Raw genomic sequence first — 25493 nt, 5'->3', positions numbered from 1 at the left:
CCTGCTGTCTATAGGAACATGGTTAGGAGCTATTGTTTGCCGTCAGGAGTGACTCACGAAGCAGTAAGATGAGTTTGCTGGTTTTGTTTTGCTTATGGTGCTCAAAATCAAGATGAGGGATGAAGTCAACTTCCTAAGATGTCTCAGGACCCAAGGAATGCAAAGTCCTTTCGCTAGTTTGAACGTGACCTTCTGTGGCGACACTTTTTCCCTCTGTGTTGGAAGTGGTGATATCCTCCCACCCTCTTTCCATTCTCCTACTTATATGCATTCGACAAACTTTTACCAAATTTCTATTTGGGCTCCCCTGGTGGCACTAGTGGTAAAGAATCTATCTTCTAATGCAGGAGACACAGAGACACAGCTTTGATCCCTGGGTCAGGAATATCCCTTGGAGGATGAAATCGCAACTCACTCCAGTACTCTTGCCTGAAGAATCCCATGGACAGAGGAGCCTGGATGGCTACAGTCCTCGGGGTTGAAAAGAGTCAGATATGACTGAGTGCACACACGACTGAGTACACACACACACACTCTGAATACAACATACTGTTCTAGTCACTGAGATGAAAGGATAGAAAAGAACACCCGCCTCTGACATGGTGACAGATCTGTGGGGGAGATGGGTGCACACACAGGGCTGTGGGCTTATCTGCAAGGTGGCATATGGACATTGTAGATGGCGTGTCTTAGTCTATGGGGAAGTGGGTAAAGGATTTGGGAAGGCTCATGCAGGGTGTGAGTGTGGATCTAATTATTAGGATAAGAAAGTTTTAGGAAGGTGAAGAAGTAAGGGACCAAGGTTGGAGGTGGCCACCAGCTGATGGTTGTTAGGTGAAAGTGTTTTCCGAAGTCCTTGAAGATCCAAGGATTTGGAGTTAAGCAAGAGGGGTGATTTGATTTGCATGTTAAAATCTTCAGAATGTACTGAGTTGTTAGGAAACTGGAGTTAGGTAGGCCATTTAGCAGGGCTTCCCAGGTGGTGCTAGTAGTAAAGAGCTGGCCTGCCAATGCAGGAGATATAAGAGATGTGGGTTCGATCCCTGGGTTGGGAAGATCCCCTGGAGGAGAGCATGGCAACCCACTCTGGTATTCTTTCCTAGAGAATTCCATGGACAAAGGAGTTTGGCAAGCTGCAGTCCAAAGGATTGCACAGAGTTGGGCATAACTGAAGTGACTTAGCACACATGCACTCAGGCAGGATTTTAGGTGAGAGCAGATGAGCCCCTGAATGAAAGCATGTAAATTGCAGATGGCAATCCTAAAAATGGATGGTGAGTTTGAGAACTAGGATAGTGAATATTGTCTAAAGAATGTAAGTATCATCTTGTGAACTCATTCCTTAAGTGGAACTTAATAGGACCAATTCTTCTCCCTATAACCAAACATCTGTTATTACCTAGGTGATAAAGGCCTTGCACCCAAAGGGCTAATGAGATGTTTAGAGAAGCTGAAAATAACTTACAGATTGGAAATAGCTTTCAACTTCCCTGATAGTTCAATTGGTAAAGGATCTGCCTGCAGTGCAGAAGACCCAGGCTTGATTCCTGGGTCAGGAAGATCCTCTGGAGAGGGATAGGCTACCCACTCCAGTATTCTTGGGCTTCCCTTGTGGCTCAGCTGGTAAAGAATCCACCTACAATGTGGGAGACCTGGGTTCGATCCCTGGGTTGGAAGATCCCCTGGAGAAGGGAAAGGCTACCCATTCCAGTATTCTGGCCTGGAGAATTCCACGGGCTAGTCCATGGGGTTGGAAAGAGTTGGACATGACTGAGCGACTTTCACTTCACTTTATTTGACTTTTAAATGTGAGAAAAGGGCACTTGGTGCCTGAAAACTTGTTTTATCTAAGTTAAACCCAGAGAGTCAGATATAATGAGAAAATATGACATATGTCTGAACATAAAGATGCATATTACTTTCAGAAAATATCTGGATGAAATTTTCATTTTGGAAATATTTACCTTGTAAATACAAGTCATAAGGCCTATGAATTTTTCTTATTCTCCTGGTCACTAAATTTAAAAGAGTGTTCCAAAGAACTAAGTGTTACTGCAGTGTATGCAGAGGGCACCATCTGTGTGGAAAAGAGCTGCATTTGTTCTTTCAAAGCCTTGGGTCAAACTGTGTACTCTCACCTTTATTTATTTACTCATTTGTTTCTGAAACACTTTATTATGATGGATATTAATTTTAAGGAAGTAAGTTATTTCTTTCAGATATGCTCAGTTTATCCCCAGAGTTCTAAGGTCATAAGTTAAAAAAAAAAAAAAAAAAGTAAATCATCAACAACCTCTTTTTGAAGTTAGTGTAGTGTGTTACTTTTTGTCCCATTTGAATCACATGTCCTTAAAGAATTACTCTCAAATAATCGAAATAGGAATCACTGTCAATATTTATTACAATGTGGATTCTTAGTTTTTAACCTCCAGGAATTTTTAAGAACATCTAAGAATCTATCTTTAAATCCCACACCAGGTGATTTTGATGCAGGAAGTATGTAGAGGATCCTTTAAAAAACTGCTTTTTCAACCATGTGAACAGCTGTGTGGAAATACCGGTGTACATATAACAAGATCATTAGATATTCTGAAAAAATCCTGTTGTATTGAATTTCCTGTTAATTGAAAGAATGTTTTTGGAAAGAACTTCGTAAAGCCCTGTTAGTGGTTTGCTGGTCATTTTAATAATCTTGACTGTAATTATTATATTTTGAAGCAAGCTGGCTGTGATCACGTGTTAAACTCCAAGGCCAGGAGAGACAAGTGTGGTGTGTGTGGTGGGGATAACTCCTCCTGCAGAACAATGGCAGGTGTCTTCAACAGTGCACATTATGGTGAGCTTTGCATTTCTTTCCAGTTTTCTCTTTGGATATAATAATGGGACTATATCATTAAGGAATAATAGTGTTGGTTTGTTATTGTTTATTCTGTATTTTAGTTCAAAATGATTAATTAAATCTTGTACAAGTTGTATGATTGAATTAATGAATTTACCTGCTTAAGACAAGTTTAATTCTTAAAAAAAGTTTAGGTGCATTTATTAGAATAAATCCAGTACAATTTGACAATGATGTGTAAATAGTCCCCCTGTCGTACCAGTTAATGAAGTGTTTTTACTGCTGCTTCTGCAATCTATATTGTATATGTTTATAATCTTTCCAGGAAGTTTGCTTTCAATTATTTTTAATCATCTGAACCACATGCTTTCTGTGTGATCTGGCCTATCTGTTGTTTTTTTTTTTTTTTACTCTTTTTTTAATTAATTTACTTATTTTATTTTTATTTTCTATCTGTTGTTTTTTATTGATGATATATTGAAACTGATTGAAGGTGAAGGATGAAGCCGTTAACTTAAATGTTAATTTGGAATTATCATTACATTTGATTTTTCAGTAAGTCTGGATTACAGATATAATTGATATTTGGCCATGGCTTCATTTTTCTTGAAAATTTTTATGAGAATATATCAGATATTTTCCATTAAATTTTCTGAGAAATGTTTTTTATTTTATGGTAATAAACCCATTAAAACTTCTTTGCAAAATAAATGATGTATGTTTTACAGTTTTATTGTTCAGCTTCAAATTGTATTCACTTGTTTTTGAACAGAGTTAAGGTAGTAAGAATTGATTCAATTAAAACAGAGTCATTTAGATCACTATATTTGTATGAAAAGTGTAGAACATTTACTACTCTGGTCATGCTTATGCATCTAAGTTACTAGATGATTTGACATTATTTTTCTAGTTGTTATGATTCTTTATTTCTTGGAAACCGTATATATTTGATCCCTTTTTATCATCAGTGGCACACATTTATCAAAATCCGGTCTGTATTCACTGAAAAGTAATTTTGCTATATAAAGCCGAATGCACAAAATTAGAATTTAACCTTGCAAAATTGTGCTATGAATTAATCAGTTTGCAAATGGAAAAAGATTAAATGCATGTGCAGGTTCTGAACAGCATTTGTCACATTACTGCCCCCTAGTGTTAGCTTTCATCTTGTCATATTTGCAATGCCTTGGAATACTTGAAAAGCATAGCAAAGACATAAATAGTGGAGCTGGTAGGAACATTTTGTAGTGAAAAAGAATCATGAGTCAAATTATTTCTGTAGGCTTATAATCTACAACCAGTATGCATTTAATGTATACAGAATAACCATACCATTTATCACCTTATATTTAAATGTGATATCTTAAAGAGATATAAATAAATAAGGCTGCTCTGAAAACACAAGATAATCTCATATGAGACTTAACCTCTTTTAAAACTTCCTCTTCTAAAGTTAATTTCATATTTATAAAATGTAATGTATATGAAAAATTTCAACTCTTTTTGTTTTTATATTAAATGAAAGAGGAAAATCCTAGTAAGAGAAAGGAAAACCTTAGAATAATATCACTAGAGCAGAATTAATTGTTGACTTAAAACCTGAGAGTATTTGGAAAACGATGTGACATGAGTGGTTTTAGTGCAGGAAAAATGTTTCTTGTTTAATGTATATTTGTATATGTAATGTAATGTATATTTGATATAGTGTTTCCTCATATTTTGAGAAGTGCCAGTGTTATTGAATTTGGTCTCATAAAACATTTCTCTAGAGTAAACTTTTTACTTTTCTCTTGACAATTTGTTAGTAGACTTTAAAAAATAATGTAAAATTTGGGGGATAGCTATGGAGATTCCTGCTTACACTGGAACCTAAAAGCTTAAGAAAAATATTTCTCTTTAACGTTCACTATTTTGCTGTTCACTGAGTCTGTGTAAACATCTAGCAATGGTCAACTATTTTTATATCTCCTGGATTTGTGAATAGCATTTGGAATCCTGTATTTTTCCCCATTAGGAAGTATAAAATGTAACAGTATTGGTCACATTTAAAAATTAATGTGTGTGTTAAGTAGTTCAGGAGCTAAATTACTAGATTCATTTTTATTCTATATTCAGAATTTTAAAAGTAAGAGAAATTAGGAAGTGCACCTTAAGAATCCCAAACTCTGTATTTCTAGACAACAACCACTTTTTGTTAATCCTTAGTAATTTGTATAAGACATTGACTCAAAAAGAATAAGCACATATCATCTTTCAGAGATAAAATGAAATTAATTCTGACTATACTATTCAGATTTTTTACTCAGCAGTACTAGCCTCTGGGCCATCTGCTTTTTGTGAAAGTTAACATGTATAAAATTATATTGCAGGTTATAATGTCGTTGTAAAGATTCCCCCAGGAGCAACAAACATTGATATTCTTCAGCACAGCTATTCTGGAAAACCAGAAGATGACAATTACCTGGGTAAACATTTTTAGTTCAATGGCAGCCAGTATATGCAGTTTCATGGAGGTCTGTGGTTGTAAATTCTTGGAAGGCAAGAAGAGCCCCTTGAATAAACATGCAATTTCGACTCAGACTAAGCCAAGTCATCTGACTCCATATATGTGTTCTCTTTTTGAATTACATACCATATCATGTTTTAAAGATACTGAATTAAATTCTGGAAGACAAATTAAGCTTTTTTCCCCATGAGGGTGTTTTAGATAACCAGGGGTTATATTCAGTTAAAGTTGTGTGTGTATTTAGAATACAGTTCTCTAGTTATAAACCTCATTGGGGTTAAATGTTTTTAAAAAAGTGAAGTCGCTCAGTCGTGTTCGACTCTTTGTGACCGCATGGACTGTAGCCTACCACACTCCTCTGTCCATGGGGTTTTCCAGGCAAGAGTACTGGAGTGGGTTGCCATTGCTTCTGCAGAGGATCTTCCCAACCCAGGGATCGAACCTGCGTCTCCCACATTGTAGGCAGATTCTTTACCATCTGAGCCACCAGGGAAGGGAAATGTTTTAAAATTTTTTTCTTAAATATCTTTACCATGTAGTACAAGTCTTTAAATACAGTTTTTATTGTGATTGTATTTTTATTGCTCTTGTGTGACAGAAAGAGAACTATAGTTTCATATTTTTAGACGTTAATGAACATAGTCCTAATATATTCTCTTTTAGCTATTTCTAGAATATACATTCCAGTTGTTATTTACTTTTTGGAAATTGACTTTAAAGTATTTCACTTAGGCCCAGAGATGAAAAGAATGCTTTACAAATCTTTTGTTTCTGTCTGATAAATACCTTAATATTGACTTACATGTAATTCACTAAGCTGGCGATATAAAGCTGATAATGCAAAAACACCTGCCTCACATTAATGAAATGTGAAATATTGGCTCAAGTAATCAATGCTTTGAATTGATTGGGAATCTGAATCAATAATGAACAGCCCATTTCAGAAATTATATTTGGCTTTATAGAGTCAATTGTAGAAAGAACAACTGCTGAATGGATGCAGATTTTCCTTCCAGGGTGGTGAAAAAGTTTCGAAAACTAGTAGAGGTTGCACGACATTGTGAATGTACTACATGCCATCAAGTTGTTCAACTTAAAATGGTTAATTCTGGTTTCGTTAATTTCACCTCTATAAAAAAAAATTCCTAAAGAAAATCAAACGTAAATGTTTTAACTGTTTACATTTAGTAGCACTTCTTTTTCTTTTGCACATACATAGATATATGCCATATATATCATTTGGCATAGACATTTGCCATACGTATTATAGATAATTTATTATGTCTCTCTTAGGATCCAAATGTAGATATTTGGTTCTGCTCAAGTTTAAAGATTAGAAATGTTCACTACTAAAATATCAGTATACTTTGTAAAAGAACTACTAATGGAAATATCAAAATCTAAATAGGGGAGCAAAATATATGAGTGGAGTCTTTAGAAAGGACTTGTAATTTGCTTTGGTAACTAAAAATAATGAAAGGTATAGAGTTTTTCTCAGTAAAGTTTTGTTTATTTCCCTTAATTTTAGTGTAACAGGCAGTCCTTTAAACAGGTCTGTCCACTTCTGATAATGTGCAAATTTACAGAGTGATCTTCATTTTGTTGGTTCTTCACTGAATTCAGTGTAGTGTATAAGGACAATCACAACAGCACACACAGACACAGAATCACCAAACATATTTGGTAGTATTCCCTTCAGCATTGGTTTAAGGCGTGTAGTATTTGTTAAGTTTAGTTATGGTAACTTGTGTGCTTTGGGTAGGGTTTCCCGGAAGACCAAATAAGTGTTTTCCAAAAAGATTATTCCACTGAGAAGTATAGTAAATCAGCAAAGATGTATTTAATTAACATGGGGGTTTTATTAGTGTAAAATTTAAAATATTAGACACCCTCTCGAAAATTTAAACAGCACAGTGCTTTACAATTTATACATTAAAAAAAAAAAAACAAACAGTTTCCAAATTTTATTCTAATTAAAAGCCTGTGAGTTGGGAATTTTTATTATTCCTATTATGCAATTAAAAAGCAAGTAGTTTATCCAAGATCACATAGTAATTAATTGGAACAATTTGAATTTAAATCAGCCGTACCAAGTCCTGTGGTCTTTTTACGACCACAACACTGTGGACACCATGCATTTTTGTATTTACAAAAGTAACAAATTATGAATACATACTCTGTTCCATACTCATATACACATGTAAATATTAGTGTATAGATAGGCACACATATACTTATTTGATATGCTTGTGTTAATACCTGTCCATGGGAAAGCTCAAGAATCACCAGGGGCAAGAACAGAGGGGGCAGTGGGAGGGTTCTGAAAAAGTAGCCACTCACACAGGCGTGACCAATGATGAGTGCCTCCCATGAAAAAGATCCAGATGTTTACAGAGGGAGGAGTAGACAGGCATGGACTTTTAAAATATTGACCCTAGGATGTTGAAGCTTTATACTTGTTTTCCAAGGTAAACAGAACACTACAGCAGCCTGGCTGCCCTTTCTTTCCTCCCCGTGGATGACCAGGATTGATTTAGCTGATCTGTCTGCATGACTTCTCTCTGTTTTTCCACTTCCTGTATGTCTCTCCTGGTGCTGCATGCTTTGTGGAAGATGACCTTCTCAGAAAGAAAAATTATAGAGTGAATGTATTTTCATGGGTTTGGCTGATACGCTGAAGTTTCGCTGCTTATGGGTTAGATACCACTTTATAGTAAAATAAAGTTTATTTCCTCTGTATTAATTTATATTTATATTCTCTAACTGCAGAAGAAAAGAATGTGAATTGTAAATGTTAAAACTGTTTCTGGACCGTTGACTGGTTTTGCTGTTTCATGAGCACTATCCTTTTACAGCATTATCGGACACTCAAGGGAATTTTCTTTTGAATGGGAATTTTGTTGTAAGTATGTCCAAAAGGGAAATCAACGTACAAGGAGCTATTTTTGAATACAGTGGTTCAAACAACTCAATTGAAAGGATTAATAGTACTGATCGACTGGAAGAAGAACTTGTTTTGCAGGTAAATTCTTAGTAGTTGTTACTAAGACAATTTTAATCATATTAGTAAAATATGATGCTTAAGTAAATGATTTGTATTTATTATTAAACATAAAGTGATATCTTTTAAGAATATATCTTTTATGAATTGATTGTGTGCCCCTTTGTATTTTTATTGAGGTTTTGTGTGTGGGTAATCTATACAACCCTGATGTACGTTATTCCTTCAATATCCCCGTGGAAGAGAAGAGTGATCTATTCACATGGGACCCATATGGACCATGGCAAGACTGTACAAAAATGTGTCAAGGTACACTAGAATTAAATAAAAGGGACATAAGTTCAGCTGTGGCATGCTGGTATAATTTGGGGTGCTCTTGAGTCTGGCTGCCTGTGGAACCCACATACTTATACCACATAGACTTACAAAGGTTTCCTGTCTTTGTTCTCTGTCTGCTTTTCTCCGCACTCATTCTGGGCTTCTTATGCTTAACAGCCTCCCTTATCTCAGCCCTTTTCAACGTTTTGCATCACAGCTCCTTTCCTACCATGTCCTTAATCTCTTTCTCGCAGTTACAGAAAGGTTCACTTACCGTGACACTGTTTTCTAGTGAAATGCTCACCTTCTTGTCCTTTTTCTTCCATCCACTTTCCCAGACACCCATCTTCTTTTAGTGTTGTGGGGTCAACATTCTCCCATCCTCTTATTTCCCTTCTCTGACCACAGGGAAATGTGTTTGTTCTGATGGATGAATAACTGAAAGGAGCGCAGGGGGAGATGAAAAAGCCGTGACGTTATAGTAGAAAAGCAAGTGAAGAGACTGGTATCTTTGGGCAGTCTATAATTATGAATACCTGGTTGTGTGATGCTACCTTTATTTGAATCAGTAAATGTTTATCGACAGACTATTGTTTTGGATTATTAGGACCCTGATTTTGCATTCAAGTTTTAAAGTCTAGTGGATGAAACACAAGAATGAGTAAATTTTCTTAATTTTAAATGGTAAAAGCCATGCCACAAGTATGCATCGAGGAGACCCCAGGAGAGATGGAATGAGCAGTTTGAGGTGAAATGGGAAGATAGAAATAGGTGTAGAGTGGAAAAGTAGTTCCCAGGGGCACTAGAGACAAGGTCTGGAAATTAGGAGAGCAGTGAGTCAGAGGAGAAGCAGCTCCGAACAGTACAGAAATGAGCTGAAGAAGGTAGGTGGCCAGAGGCAGTAATCACAGAAGATGGGAACTTGAAGGGCATGTTAACAAACTGACCTCAAGGTACCAAAGGAATGGTGGTATCCCATCCCAGAAAAAGGCACAGACTTGGTCCTGTGGTACTAGAACAGCAGTGCCCGGATGCTGGTGTGGAAACAGGCATTCCTGTTTGAACAGTGTCTCCGGGGAGGGAGACTGAAGCAGATGATGCCAGGCTGACTGGTACAAACACTGCAAGTAGGAACAAAGCTTTGGTAACACACAAGACAGAGGAATTCATGTCGACAAAAAGAACCTGGTTGTGCTTATAGAAGAGCATAGAGAAGTGGTTTGGGCATCTGGGACCAGTATTCCAACATAACTGGGTAAAACTGGTCTGTGGCAGTAGATATGGGGAGCTAGAAGAAATCTAAATAAATAGGTGAATGAAGGAACATTCTAAAATATGGGGGACACACCAAATAAACACATAGCAAGATGCAAAATGAAAGGCTGCAGAAGGCATCTTGAGATAGTTTGAGAGTCTGAACCAGGAAAGATCTCTTTCCTACAGAAGGAAAGGAGCCATTAATTCAATTGCCACAAAGTATATACTATGATTATAGTTCCTTTTGTATGTGTGTAGCTTTTGGGTTTCTCTAAAGTGAAGTTTCTTTAGTTTTGTTTACTTGTTTCCCTGTGCACTGAAAATGATCAGGCTCCAAACATTTTGTGAATGCTATAAATTTTATTTCGGAGCTCTATATTCTGTGTATTGGTTTCAGCTTTCCTTTCCTTTTTCTTATCTGTTGCTCCCTTGGCCCTCTCCTCTCCTGCTCTCACTTGGCCATGTTGCTTTTCAGGCCTGTTACATGGCTGTCGTCGTGTGCTTTCCCTTCTTTATCATCCTGTGAGGTCTCTTTAACTTTCTTCTGTGTTTGGATTCCCTGTGTCCCAAATTCTGTGAATTCCTCTTTTTATTTCCTCCACTGAGGATAACATAGCTGTCGGACATTTCCTGAGAAAGCAAGGCAGTTTTTAGAGACCTTTCCTGTCTGAAAATGGCATTATTCTGTTCTCACCCTTGATTGATAGCTTGGCTCATATAAAATTCTGAGATAGATTATTTTCCTTTAGAATGCTGAAAATCTTGTTTTCCAATTTCCAGTGCTTGGATATGATACTTCCTGGTATAGAAATTTTGTGTCTCCCCTCCTAAATTCCGGGAGTGAGAAATGTCAGGACACTGTGTGTTGGGTTGGCTTTTCCTTTCATCTATTTCCCTGGTAATTAGGATGCCTTCCAAACTGGAAACACAGATTCTTTGATCTGAGAAGTTTTATGTATGATATCTTTGATAATTTCTCCACATTAAATTTTCTCTTCTATCTTTGTAAAATTTATATTGTCTGGATATACAGCCTCCTGGTCTGATCTCTTATCTCGTAATTTCCTCTCCAAATGTATATTTTTTCCTTAGTGTTTCTTATCAACAGCTTGATTTTGTTTCATGGATGCAATACCTGTGTCAGTGAGAGTATTAATTATAGTCTTGGAACTTTCTTCTTCTCCCTGACATATTTATTTCCTTTTAATTCTGTTTCTGTTTATTTAGGTCTCTTTTGTGTGAGTTGTCTTTCCTATATTGCCTACTGATCCTTTGATGTTTATTCATATTTAAGACTAAAATGCTAATTGAAAGTCCTGTGTGGGTTAAATAAGTCTTCTTAAGGTTCTTTACTGTGTCTTTGGGAGAAAGGCTCAAATGTTGCTGTCACTTAATCTTTCTTCTTGAGCTAAAGAGTTTTCCAAGAAAGGAATTCTCCCATCTTCTGATGGCCAGTGAGGGGACTGGAGAAACTGTAAAAATTGGCTTGGAGCCAGAGGGAAATGGAGGGTGAGCCCAGTGGGCCTGAATCTCATCATATCAGTATGGAGACTTTTACTGAGTCCCTCTCTTTTCAGTACAGCGCTTCCCCAGCTTCCCTCAGCTGCTGTGTCTGTGCCCCCAAGTTCGTGTGCTCTGGAGCTATGCTATCCAGTATCCGGTATGGTAGTTACTAGCCACATGTGGCTAGCCCATTGAAATATGGTACGTGTGAAATGCACAATGAATTCTGAAGGCTTAGGATGAAAAAAGAATGTGAAATATATCATCAATAGTGTTTCTGTTGACCTCATGTGGAAATGATCCTATTTGGGTATTTGTATCTTTTTACTTTTTCATGTCACTACAAGACCATGTGAAATCACATGTGGTTCACATTGTTTTTATTAGATAGCGCTACTGTTGACTCGTAGGTGGAAGTCTGACTGTTCTTCATGAATACTTTTCAATCACGTCTCCATTTTTTCAGGCCTGTGCCTCACACATTCACCTCTTCAGGGGAACCTGGTGTTTTTGATTCCTGGGCTTTGCTTGGATTCTGTGGCATGAATGGTTTGTTTCTTACTTTCTTCCTCCACAGGCTCAGGTTTCAGCTTCCTTGGCTCTGTTAAAATAGTAATTTCCATCTTCTTTTCATATTTAAAATTTCCTTTTCCTGCCTACTGTTCCCTCTTTTATTCTTTTTGTTCTTTCAGGTTTTTGCCTTTTCAAAATTCTTTATAGTTATTTCAGATGGTATGCATGCAGAGATAAACATGCATGTTCATGTTTCGCCAACTGGAAGATTACAGTTGAACTTGGAGAAAACAGAAATTTGATCATGCCACTGACAGCTTGAGCTTTTTCCTATCTCTTCATTGTGGAAAGTGCAAAGTTCAGTCTACTCTGGCCTCTCTGACTTTTCTAAGTTTCCTTCGTTGTGGTTATGCACCATATAAACAACTGCTAAATCTCAATGACTTAGAACAACAAACATTTATTTCTCGCTCATACTGTGTGGTGGCTGCTAATTGGTTCTGACTCTTCTTCAGCTTGTTATTTGCATCCATGTCATTCTCAAACAAATTAATAGACTTTATTTTTTTAGAGGGGTTTTAGGTTTGGGTTCAATCCCTGGGTTGGGAAAGTCCCCTGGAGAAGGGAACAGCTACCCACTCCAGTATTCTTGCCTGGAGAATTCCATGGACAGAGGAGCCTGGCAGGCTGTGGTCCATGGGGTCACAAATAGTCAGACACCACTAAGCGACTTTCACTTTCACACTAGGTGTATAGAAAGTTGAGCAAAAACTACAAGAAAGTCTTATATTCTCTTTTCTTCTACAACCCCTCCCCAGTTCCCCTATTATTACCATCTTGCATTCATGTGGCATGTTTATTCCAGTTGGTCCATTACTGTCAACTGAAGTCTGACCAGGCTGCCTTTTCATTCAGGATTCCAGGCTTGAATGATCAGCCCCATCTGGAGAAGGCTGTTTTAGAAACAGAGAGATAAGAGTTGGCAGAAGCAGGAAAAGACTTTGAGAGCTTCTGCTTGGAACTGGAATAGTCATATTCCCTTTCAGGTGGTTGGCACAAACCTGCTATCAATGGGCAGGGAGGTCTGTTCCTCTTCCGGGAAGTTATAGAAATGTTGTAGCAAGTAGAGATGTATAATTTTGTTGCAGTGAAAAGGCAAGCAAATAATGGGGAGCAGTAGTATACTATATCATATCAGCATGGACCCTGCCCACTCAGTTCTCCACTAGCAACCCTTCCATCCAGCTGTAATAAATTTCTTCTTATTTCACACACTTGCCCCACCTTCCTTACATCTCCTTACTCAGCAAACTCCTCAGTGTTTCAGGATTCAGCTCGCTTATTGTAGAAAGTGATTCCTGACTAGTTTAATATGCTAGCCTATTTGTATGCTATGTTGGAATTGTTTTTGCTTTCTTAGCTGCATCCTTCAAGATTTAGCAGAAGTAAATTATTATGGAACATCTCCTTATGTGAGTTTTCCTTTAATTTTTATTTTTCATTTGATTTTGGCCAAGGTCTTCATAGAAGAAAAATTACTTGTGTACGTAAGAGTGATCATATGGTCGTGTCTGATCAAAGCTGTGACCACATACCACTTCCATTGCTGGTGACTGAAAGGTGCAATACAGACTGTGAACTAAGGTAAGAAAAAAAGAAATAACATATAATGTAACCAGATAAAAATCAGTAAGTGAGATAAGATGTAAAGAATCTACTGCAGTGCCTGGTATAAGGTGCACATGTAATTAATGTCTGTCCTTTCCCATTCCCTTAAAAAAACTTTAGACCCACTAATTTATTGTGAAACTCAGCAATTGGTTTGAGTTTTTTATTCATAGTATTTGCTGAATTTCAGTATAGAGACCTCAATATTTTGTGTAAGAAATGGAAACAAATTTGTCTGTAAAGTAAATACAGGAAAACTCTTAATCTGAAAACCTATGGTTTAAAGCTCTGAAACAATATATTTAAGCATGATCCTCTAATTCCCACTGAACTCATGTACCAATAAACTCTTAAAGTTTGAGGATTAGAGAATCAATAGATTGATTTGTCTATCTTATCAGCATTGTGTCCATTGTTAAGTAATGAGATCCTAGATCACGGTAGGCAAGTTTTTTCTTCTAAAATTCTTGTCATTTGTTTTCTTGTGGTGGGTCTTACAGTGATGCTAAGAGCAATAACCCCATCTAGCAGGCGACAGTCAACATTCAGAGATGGCCAGAATCTCCATTACTCAGCAAGGATGAGAATTTTTATGTACTTGTGGTGGTGTTTGGAGACATATGGTGCAAGGCTCGTGGTAGAATGGCATGTACAAGTTGCATCAGCTGCCTTGCAGTAGAGTGAAGTGCAACGAAATCCTTGAGCTGCTGTTCAGATGGAAAGAAGCTCCATGAATTCTCTTCTTTGCTGTACTGCTGCGCTCATACTGTCTGAGAGATTGCTTGAGTGTAATTGGGATAATTTGGCTAATGCTGGCAGATTTTACTTGTGGAAAAAAAATGTTCTCTCTGAAAGCATGTCTAAAAGTAGATTATATGAGTTAATGAGAAAATGTGATATGCTTTATAAAGACGAGTTTACCAACTTTTAAAGGCTTTTGATGTAGTCATGTTCCCAGATGTTCTCTGATCCTCAAATAAAGATGTTGCATAGGGAGACACCACCTGATTATAGGTCAGATATATTTGGTTATAGTTTTAAATCTGCTACTTAGTAACCTTAATCTCAATCTTAATCTCAACCAGTTGTTTTCAAAAGTCTAGGGAGAGGCTTGGGATTCCTAGGAAGAGAACCCAAATGTCCCTGGGGTTCCTCTAGGGTGAGGCTTGTGGTTCCTCCAAATGCCTGGGTGTAGTGCCGGTTCCTTACCTCCAGCTTTTATGGATTTGGAGTAAATGTTAAATTTTATTTAGAGTAAAGTAAAATTTCTGACAGAAGCCAAGCATATATACCATTTGAATGCACAGCACCACTGAGCTTCATTTTCTCATCTATATGATGAAAGTTTGGACTCTATGATCTCTAAGAAGTTTTCATCACTAAATCCATGATATATCAAATATTTTTATTGTGGCTTGTCCATAAATTCTAACATAATTTTTAAAATTGAATAATATGTGTGAATTTTTCTGAATCCATGTTTTAAATTGTGTTCATCAGCATACCTTCTAAGCATAATAACATCATTTTTATAGGTGGCACATCATTGGCAAAAGTGAATGTTCAGCCCTTTGCGGTCAAGGATACAAGTCACTGGACGTCCATTGTATGAAGTATTCCATTCATAACGGACAGACTGTTCCAGTAGTTGACCACTACTGCAGTGACCAACTTAAGCCTCCAACCCGAGAACCCTGCCATGGTGATTGTGTCTTAACAAGGTGGCATTATTTAGAATGGTCTCAGGTACAAAGAAAAAAGTATAGCTTAAGAAAAGTTGCTCTTTTATTTTACATCTAATTAAATATTTGTCACTTCAGAGAAGCGTTTTGTTAAACTTTTTATTTTGTGTCCATTTTTCACCACTTTTCTTTTTTTAATCAGTGTTCCAGGAGTTGTGGAGGAGGGGAGAGGTCTCGAGACTCTTACTGTATAAATAACTTTGGCCACCGTCTTGCTGACAGAGAATGCCAGGAAATTCCCCGAGTGACAGTAGAGAATTGCAATGAATTTTCCTGTCCCAGTTGGGCCACTAGTGAGTGGAGTGAGGTAACATTAAACACTTGAGGCTTAGAATTATTATAACATTGTACAGGAGATCTTTGTAATGGAAGGCTATGTAATCCAAAAAAAATATTTCAATTTGCTTTATCATTTGGTAAATAACTGTATTATCAAGGTAGTAAAATTTAAAAATGGCTGGTCATTAAGCTATTTACAGTATCTGGCCCAAAATGACATAATTGGTGTTTAATCTATAACCGTTTTCATAGTGGGCTTTCCTGGGGGCTTCCCTGGTGGCTCAGATGGTAAAGAATCCTCCTGCAATGTGGGAGACCTGGGTTCAATCCCTGGGTTGGGAAGATCCCCTGGAGAAGGGCATGGTAACCCACTCCATTATGCTTGCCTAGAGAATCCCTATGGACAGAGAAACCTGGCAGGCTACAGTCCATGGGGTCACAAAGAGTCAGACATGACTGAGTGACTAAGTACATTTTCATGGTGTGCACAGTAGGCTGAGATACATACTTGTTCTCAGGTCAGTTTTGTACCTTTATTTCTGGAACAAATAGATGTTGTGCTGGGATTTGGGCAGCAGAAATTTGGGGTGGCTGATTTTACCCCATGAAGATCTCTGGTTTTTCTGAGGCGTGGAGGGAAAATGTCCTTAAGGATGGTCTTTAACTGTATTTGAATATACAAATTGATCATTGCATTTTTGGGGGTATTTGTGTTGATTAATACTGAAAGTAATGGTCAGTTGGATTTTTCCAGTGTCTGGTTACCTGTGGAAAAGGAACAAACCAGCGGCAGGTGTGGTGTCAACTGAATGAAGATCACTTGAGTGACGGCTTCTGTGACCCAAGCACCAAGCCTGAGTCTCAGAGACCCTGTGAGCTTCATGCGTGTACTTCCTGGCAAGTAGGACCTTGGGGTTCTGTGAGTATATGACAGTATATGGATTTCTGCTCCAATCCATCATTACAGAATAGCACAGAATTATAATATATTCAGTCTTTTAGTGGCTGCATCTAATTTTGGGTTGGCTCTTGGAGAAAGATTTCTGAAATGTAAACTGTACCTGTATAGTTTTTTTAGTACTGCTAATTTTTCTGTGGAAAATATTCTAGCTTTGACTTTTAACTCACTTTTGTTAGCTACAATACTACAAATTTCTGTATTCAGTATCCTGCCATAAACCATAATAGAAAAGAATATGAAAAAGAATATATATATGAATAACTGATTCGCTTTGCTATGCGCCAGAAATTAACATAGCATTGTTAATCAACTGTACCAAAGTAAACAATTTATGCTTTCATCTGGAGAAGGCAATGGCACCCCACTCCAGTACTCTTGCCTGGAAAATCCTGTGGACAGAGGAGCCCAGTAGGCTGCTGTCCATGGGGTCGCTCAGAGTCGGACAGGACTGAGCTACTTCACTTTCACTTTTCACCTTCATGCATTGGAGAAGGAAATGGCAACCCACTCCAGTATTCTTGCCTGCAGAATCCCAGGGACAGGGGAGCTTAGTGGGCTGCCGTCTATGGGGTCGCGCATAGTTGGACACAACTGAAGCAACTTAGCAGTAGCAGCAGTATGCTTTCATCAACTTTATGTAAACTATTCATTTTCATCATTGGTGCCTAAATTATTCTTTCTCATGTATTTAGAGTAGGCCTTGTTGGGAAGTTTTGCCAAACAGGTGGCTAGGAGGTAATCTGATGGATGAGTTGTGGGCAGCTTAGTATTCTGTGCAGATTGCCACACTTGCCAGGAAAACTGCTCTCATCTGCCCTTTAACTCTTTCCTGTTCTTTTCTTTCTTTATCTCTTCAAAATTTACTTAGTATATTGTGACATGCATACACCAGGTCAATTTTGAAAAGTATTTAGTTTGCCTAAACTGTATTGACTCTGCCACCAAAATATGAAGCTTCTATTGGTAGTTTTACATGACATCTTTTTAAAGATACAATAATAATTGCCATTTCAATTTCACTATTTTCAGTTCAGTTCAGTTCAGTTGCTCAGTCGTATCCAACACTTTGCAACCCCATGGACCACAGCACACCAGGCCTCCCTGTCCATCACCAACTCCTGGAGTTTATCCAAGCTCGTGTCCATTGAGTTGGTGATGCCATCCAACCATCTCATCCTCTGTCGTTCCCTTTTCCTCCTGCCCTCAATCTTTCTCAGCATCAGGGTCTTTTCAGATGAGTCAGCTCTTCACATCAGGTGGCTGAAGTATTAGAGTTTCAGCTTCAGCATCAGTCCTTCCAATGAACACTGATTTCCTTTAGGATGGACTGGTTGGATCTCCTTGCAGTCCAAGGGACTCTCAAGAGTCTTCTCCAACACCACAGTTCAAAAGCATCAATTCTGTGCTCAGCTTTCTTTATAGTCCAACTCTCACATCCATACATGACTACTGGAAAAGCCATAGCTTTGACTAGACTGACCTTTGTTGGCAAAACAATGTCTCTGCTTTTTAATATGCTGTCTAGGTTGGTCATAACTTTCCTTCTAAGGAGTAAGCATCTTTTAATTTCATGGCTGCAGTCACCATCTACAGTGATTTTGGAGCCCCCCAAAATAAAGTCTGTCATTATTTCCACTGTTTCCGCATCTATTTGCCATGAAGTGATGGGACCAGATGCCATGATCTTAGTTTTCTGAATGCTGAATTTTAAGCCAACTTTTTCACTCTCCTCTTTCACTTTCATCAAGAGGCTTTTTAGTTCCTCTTCACTTTCTGCCATAAGGGTGGTGTCATCTGCATATCTGAGGTTATTGATATTTCTCCCAGCAATCTTGATTCCAGCTTGTGTTTCTTCCAGTCCAGCTTTTCTCATGATGTACTCTGCATAGAAGTTAAATAAGCAGGGTGACAATATACAGCCTTGATGTACTCCTTTTCCTATTCGAAACCAGTTTGTTGTCCAGTTCTAACTGTTACTACTTCCTGACCTGCATACAGATTTCTCAAGAAGCAGGTCAGGTGGTCTGGTATTCCTGTCTCTTTCAGAATTTCCCATAGTTTATTGTGATCCACACAGTCAAAGGCTTTGGCATAGTTAATAAAGCAGAAATAGATGTTTTTCTGGAACTCTCTTGCTTTTTCGATGATCCAGCAGATGTTGGCAATTTGATCTCTGGTTCCTCTGCCTTTTCTAAAACCAGCTTGAACATCTGGAAGTTCACGGTTCATGTATTGCTGAAGCCTGGCTTGGAGAATTTTGAGCATTACTTTACTAGCATGTGAGATGAGTGCAATTGTGTGGTAGTTTGAGCATTCTTTGGCATTGCCTATTTTATTAGTATCTATATAAATTTGAATAAAGATGTATGTTGATTAAATTTCCTCATTTTAAGTCTAGAATCTGGAATAAAAGACTAATAAAAATATCTACTGAAAATAGATTCTTAACTGTGTACATGTTAAGAAAATTAAGTTTATGTAATGTCTGAGCAATGGTGTTTCGTATCTGCTTATATTCTTCCAGTGCACAGCCACGTGTGGACAGGGGTACCAGATGCGTGCTGTGAAATGTGTCAACGAGCTATTTAGTGCAGTGCTAGATGACAGACTGTGCCATGGAGCTAGTCGCCCAAGTGAAAGGCAGGTAAACGACACCTCTCCATGGATTATAAACCAAAATGTTTGATACAGGAAGATTATTGATGTGTTAAAATTATTTCCATATGTATTTTTCCACTTAAACGTATATGCCTTAAAAATGTATGTGGGCATCAGAGAGTTTATTGTTCTTGGTTTTGCCAGCTTTATTGATGGATTTATTTTTACTCTTTATCTTATATTGGATCATTCATTTAACTTATATTTCCATCCTTTGAACAACAGAAGGATGATGCATTATTATGAGTATAATGAACTTCTCAAGTGTGGCTTAAGGTAGTGATCTGTGTTCATTCAGAAGGTTTCAGCTTAGTGATATTTTTCAAAGACTATTATTCTTTTCTTTTTAAATCACTGGGCAGAATGATCCAAACTTTAACCTTCAGAGTCATACTATCCACTTCTAGCCCTTGATAGTACTTTGTGCTTTTGGAAAATAAAAACCTTTACATCGCCTATTTGTAGTTTACTATGCAGCTGTTCTTGACTTACATAATTGAAAGAAGAAATGAAGTATAGGATTTAGTATCAATCATAGTGTTTAATTCATTAATGTTTCATGAGGTCCATTTTTCTTTCAAACAGGATTGTATTGTTATACCTTGCCCAGTTATCCCTAAAATTGGGGCCACTTCCTTGCCAGCTGTTCCCATGAGAAAGATAACACAATGGCGATATGGTTCTTGGACCCCAGTAAGTGAATTTCTTTAAGAGAGACAGTATTTCTACTATGGAGGCTTTCAGTTGCTCCAGATTTGCCAAATTAATATATACATTCATTCTCAGGTATTTTGATGGAGATGATGTTAGAAGAGCATAGGGTTTCAGATCAGATCAGATCAGTTGCTCAGTTGTGTCCGACTCTTTGCAACCCCATGAATCGCAGCACGCCAGGCCTCCCTGTCCATCACCAACTCCCGGAGTTAACTCAGACTCATGTCCATCGAGTCGGTGATGCCATCCAGCCATCTCATCCTCTGTGGTCCCCTTCTCCTCCTGCCCCCAATCCCTCCCAGCATCAGAGTCTTTTCCAATGAGTCAACTCTTCGCATGAGGTGGCCAAAGTACTGGAGTTTCAGCTTTAGCATCATTCCTTCCAAAGAAATCCCAGGGCTGATCTCCTTCAGAATGGACTGGTTGCATCTCCTTGCAGTCCAAGGGACTCTCAAGAGTCTTCTCCAACACTTCAGTTCAAAAGCATCAATTCTTTGGCGCTCAGCCTTCTTCACAGTCCCACTCTCACATCCATACATGACCACAGGAAAAACCATAGCCTTGACTAGACGAACCTTTGTTGGCAAAGTAATGTCTCTGCTTTTGAATATGCTATCTAGGTTGGTCATGACTTTCCTTCCAAGGAGTAAGCGTCTTTTAATTTCATGGCTGCAGTCACCATCTGTAGTGATTTTGGAGCCCAGAAAAATAAAGTCTGACACTGTTTCCACTGTTTCCCCATCTATTTCCCATGAAGTGATGGGAATTAGGTAATTTAATGACTAAATCCTGTTCTGTCTTTCAAGAGCTCTGTTTCTGTGGGCAAGAATTTAAGTTTTCTAGATCTGTTTTTTAATCCTACCAAATAAGGATAATATTTATGTCATAGGTTGTTATGAGAAGCAGATGTGATATTAGACTTTTATTAGATTTGGAATATATACTTGCTTTAGTCTTATATGAAAGATATATTTTTAAGTTTCATATATTCTCTGAATATTTTAATTATGAGATCCTATCTTCTCTATTACCTAGGTCTTTCAGAGTTGTCTTAAATGTTATCTTAAGATTCTCTTATCTATAATCTTTTCTTTAATTTTGACAAATAGCTAATCACTATTCTGAAAAGTTGAGTGTTTTGTTTTATTATCACAAGCATCTGATTTGTGAAGTTTATTTTTTAAACTCATTGAAATATTCACTGCCCTGTCTTTGACTCAGAAATGATTCCAGGTGATAATATTTATAAATTCAGTTTTTTCAAAAATCTTGAGGTTTAGAAATTTGAACAACAGCCAAGTGTAAGGGCTGTAGGAGTGTCCTGTATAATGCTTTGGTATTATTCAATTTTTCAGTGCTCTGTGTCTTGTGGAAGAGGAAATCAAGCCCGCTATGTAAGTTGTCGTGATGCTCATGATGGAATAGCAGATGAATCATTTTGTGCCCACTTACCCCGACCAGCTGAAATAGCTGTCTGTTTTAGCCCTTGTGGAGAGTGGCAAACAGGGAATTGGTCACCTGTAAGTACTTTTTTGCAAAAAAAGTGAAATGAGAAATTTAAATATAATATTTGAACTTTGAGGTAATGCAGTGTATTGGCTAAATTTGTGATCAGTGTTCAGCTTCCTGTGGCCGTGGAAAAATGACTCGCCAAGTTTTATGCATCAACTATCATCAGCCAGTTAATGAGAATTACTGTGACCCCGAAGTCCGCCCTGTGATAGAACAAGAATGTAATCTGGCAGCCTGCCCTCCCACGTACAGCCACTTTCCGAGTTCCTCTGAGCAGCCAAGCCATTTTCCAGGCAGGAATTTTCCATTAACTCACAAACCAGAAGATAATCAAAATCAGGGGATCCATCCATCAATCAGAGAAAACCAGTGGAGAACAGGACCATGGGGATCAGTAAGCCCTCTTTATTAGTTATACTAATTCTGTAATTTTGTTATGTTATATGGCCTTTTAACAGAAATGTACATAATGACATCAGATGCTTTTACTGCTAATTATTTCTGAAGATCAGTAGTTTAAATCTTAAAAAGATTAAGCAATTTTTGATGCAGATTGCAAATCTCTTGAGTTCTAATTGAATTATACCCTAATGTGGTATTATGATTATAGAGGAATCCATTTGAAGAAAATCTTAAGAGTCCATTATAGTAAAAAATGAAATCTTTTAAGTGTTAAGATTACCAATGTCTATGAAGAAAAAAATCAAACCCAGAAACTACTATGATAACAGTGCAGTAAGCTGGTGTAAAACCATGATTACTTTGTACAAAAGGTACAATTGTGGTTTGTATTTTGTATGAGATTAATGATAGCAAGTAAAGAAAAACACTGTGAAAGCTGAGAAACTTAACATCATCTTTTGTTTTTTTTTTCCTTCTTAGTGAGACCTGAAAACTTGAATTCCTTTTTACTTAATGCCTAGGACAAGGGTGAATTTTTTATGGCAAACTTTAAAGATTTACCTTCCTATCAATAAATTTTAATGAAACCCCTAGTAATACCCAGGTTTTTTGGACAGATATTCTTTCTTCAAATTATGATTCCAAAGGGAGGGTAATTTGGCGAGCTTGAAGTTGAGTCAAAGAACGTTTTTCTTTTATTTTAGTGTTTTATAATGTACGTTTGTGCCATGGAGTCTCAGTTTGTGTGTTCCTGTGTTCCGTCCTTTCCAGTGCTCTCGCAGTTGTGCTGGAGGTGTTCAACGTCGAGTTGTGGTCTGCCAGGATGAAAATGGACAAAGTGCCAGTTACTGTGATTCAGCGTCCAAACCCCCAGAGTCAAAGCATTGTGATTCGGGACCTTGTCCACAGTGGAACTATGGAAGCTGGGGAGAAGTAAGTCCTACTGTCTCCTAAACCTGCGGAAATTATGACAGCCCCTAAGACCGAAAGTTAAGCACTTCATACTCTTCCTGTTGAATAATCTTACTTCACTACACTAGACAGATTTTTTAAAAATTGAGTCACTAAAACTATAATCTTTTAATAGACATTGTATCATGGTATAAATCACTCATTTATGATAGGAAATATATGCTCCAGATTTTTGATAGAATGCTATGTGCTAGCCAGTAGGTGACTTCCTAATACCTCTCTACGGAGAAGACAATGGCAACCCACTCCAGTACTCTTGCCTGGAAAATCCCATGGACGGAGAAGCCTAGTGGGCTGCAGTCCATGGGATCGCTAAGAGTCTGACACGACTGAGCGACTTCACTGACTTTTCACTTTTCATGCATTGGAGAAGGAAATGGCAACCCACTCCAGTGTTCCTGCCTGGAGAATCCCAGGGACGGGGTAGCCTGGTGGGCTGCTGTCTATGGGGTCACACAGAGTCAGACACGACTGAAGCGACTTAGCAGCAGCAGCAGCAATACCTCTCTAAAACTAGTACATTATTGTCTTAATTTCTTAGAAAATTAATTGATATAAAGACAAAAATAGAGTGATATGTAGGCCATGTTAATATCCTATTATGGAACCATTCATTTGATGAATCTAAAATGAATAGCTATCAATTATTGAGCACTTTCTTCATGTCCTGACCTTCTTTTAGGCACTGGGATATGAGGATAATTTTTAAAATGGTTGTAATGAATACTAATTCCACCTGTATTATGCATGAGAAAGAAGAAAGACTTACATTGGCTTTGGATAAATAAAACAAGCCACCTAATTTAGTCAAATATTTGTGTTTAATGATTTTTTTAAATTAATTTATTTTTGATTGCACTGGGTCTCTGTTGCTGCGCTCAGGCTTTCCTTAGTTGCAGCAAACTGGGATTCCTCTTTATTGCAGTGCTTGGACTTCTCATTGCAGTGGCTTCTCTTGTTGCAGAGCACAGGCTCTAGGCGCATGGGCTTCAGTAGTTGGCAATGCGCAAGCTCAGTAGTTGTGTCGCACAGGCTTAGTTGCTCTGCGGTATGTGGAGTCTTCCCGGACCAGGGATCAAACCCCTGTCCCCTGTATCGGCAGGAGGTTCCTATCCACTGCACCACCAGGGAAGTCCCCTGTTTAATGATTTTCAGTACCTGTTTTCTCTCCATAGGGAATTTGGAAATCGTTGTTTAAAGATACACTTCTGATCAGGTGCTAATAAATATAAAGTATGTCTTTAAAATATATTTTTACAATTTTCCAAAATGAAAGTAACTTTTTCAGTTGTGAGTTAATTCTTGTGAAAATTCAAATAATTTGAAAAATTGTGAAAAGATATGAACTTTTAATATTTGGTACATTTCCTGCCAGACTTTAGTTTGGTGTGGGTTTCAGAAATAGGTTCATTAATTATACATGTTGCTTTGCCACCTGCTGTTCTCATGTAATAGATATATTCAACATCTTTCTATCTTTATAAATTTAGATTTCCCTTCATGGATACATGGCTATGTATCTTTTGATAGGATACCATATACAGGTAATAGGTAGTTATTACCTATTACAGTACTAATTTTCAAACTTTTGTCTTTTAAAATAAAAGGATGGAACTGAAACTTTGATTTTTGAAGAAATTAAGAGTTATGAAGAAAGGATAAACTTTAAGCTTTAGCAGTTCTGATTATGTACTCATCACTGAATCAACCAACATAATATTCTCTTTGAAGCCACATAGTTTTTCTCTTCCTTCTTATTTTTAGTGTACACAAACATGTGGAGGAGGAATAAAATCGAGATTTGTAATATGTCAGTTTCCCAATGGCCAACTGTCACAAGAGCAAAACTGTGAAATGTTGAACAAGCCACCTAGTGTGGTGCAGTGTCATATACGTGCTTGCCCTGATGATGTATCATGGCATCGGGGACCATGGAAATCGGTACGATAGCACTCTCATTTTTATCCTTCTGTTTTGTTTTATTCTGTCCCTTTTACTTTAATTTTCTCTCTTTATAAATGGTGATGCACACATTTTATCTTCCAATATTTTTTTAAAGCAGACCATTGGCCATCTTGGCTTGTGTCATTAAATTTGATAGTTTGAAAGAGAATTCATTCAAGTACTGTAATATATACATATATATATAATAGTTTTACATGTATTTATTTTTTATAAGTGAATTTTGAACCATAGCACTAATCTAATGGAAGTGTTTTTCTCCAGTACCGTTTTGGCTTGCCACAAATTAATTGAAAATGTTGTACTATTTACATTTGTACGTAATGTTAACATTGTGCTTGTAACAATGGCAAGTTAAGGCTGTGTCTTGTTTGAGTGTATAACTGTTTGTGGCTTTTGTCTGTCAATGTCCAGTAACTGATCTAAAAGCAAATAACATTTTTATCATTGTTAAACTTTAATATTTTGTTTGGAAATGTGAAAATATTGTATTAAAAAAGAGAAATTTACTTACACAAAGTAAGTTAATTGTTTACAATTTGTTACATACATCATGAAAAAGTATGATTTATATAATAATTTATATGAATGTTCATATCTTCCACTGTGTGGAGTTACTGTATTTTGGGCTGTTTTAATTTTTTATTTTTTGAAGCCATAGATAAAAATTCATAAATAGTCATGAA

At 37.3% G+C, this 25493-nt stretch overlaps 1 protein-coding gene across 7 annotated transcripts in view; it reads left to right on the top strand.

The window, feature by feature from the left end:
* ADAMTS20 (ADAM metallopeptidase with thrombospondin type 1 motif 20) overlaps positions 1-25493 on the top strand; it is a 218601-nt gene that overhangs the window by 96633 nt on the left and 96475 nt on the right. For 5 of the 7 annotated variants that reach the window (XM_070370643.1, XM_005896807.2, XM_070370647.1 and 2 more), the window contains 14 exons: positions 2719-2836; positions 5209-5304; positions 8201-8367; positions 8526-8655; positions 13455-13581; positions 15141-15351; positions 15490-15654; positions 16381-16545; positions 19112-19231; positions 19831-19938; positions 21315-21479; positions 21575-21865; positions 22645-22806; positions 24610-24786. In XM_070370643.1, the coding sequence (XP_070226744.1) occupies positions 2719-2836; positions 5209-5304; positions 8201-8367; positions 8526-8655; positions 13455-13581; positions 15141-15351; positions 15490-15654; positions 16381-16545; positions 19112-19231; positions 19831-19938; positions 21315-21479; positions 21575-21865; positions 22645-22806; positions 24610-24786 (2202 nt within the window). The remainder of the gene's footprint in view (positions 1-2718; positions 2837-5208; positions 5305-8200; positions 8368-8525; positions 8656-13454; positions 13582-15140; positions 15352-15489; positions 15655-16380; positions 16546-19111; positions 19232-19830; positions 19939-21314; positions 21480-21574; positions 21866-22644; positions 22807-24609; positions 24787-25493) is intronic. The other 2 variants (XM_070370645.1, XM_070370646.1) reach the window with 2 other exon arrangements.

The sequence above is a fragment of the Bos mutus genome, chromosome 5 (assembly GCF_027580195.1).
Source record: "Bos mutus isolate GX-2022 chromosome 5, NWIPB_WYAK_1.1, whole genome shotgun sequence".
Taxonomy (NCBI): domain Eukaryota; kingdom Metazoa; phylum Chordata; class Mammalia; order Artiodactyla; family Bovidae; genus Bos; species Bos mutus.
The sequence above is the reverse complement of the archived record's forward strand: the minus strand, read 5'-3'. Positions and strand labels throughout refer to the sequence as shown.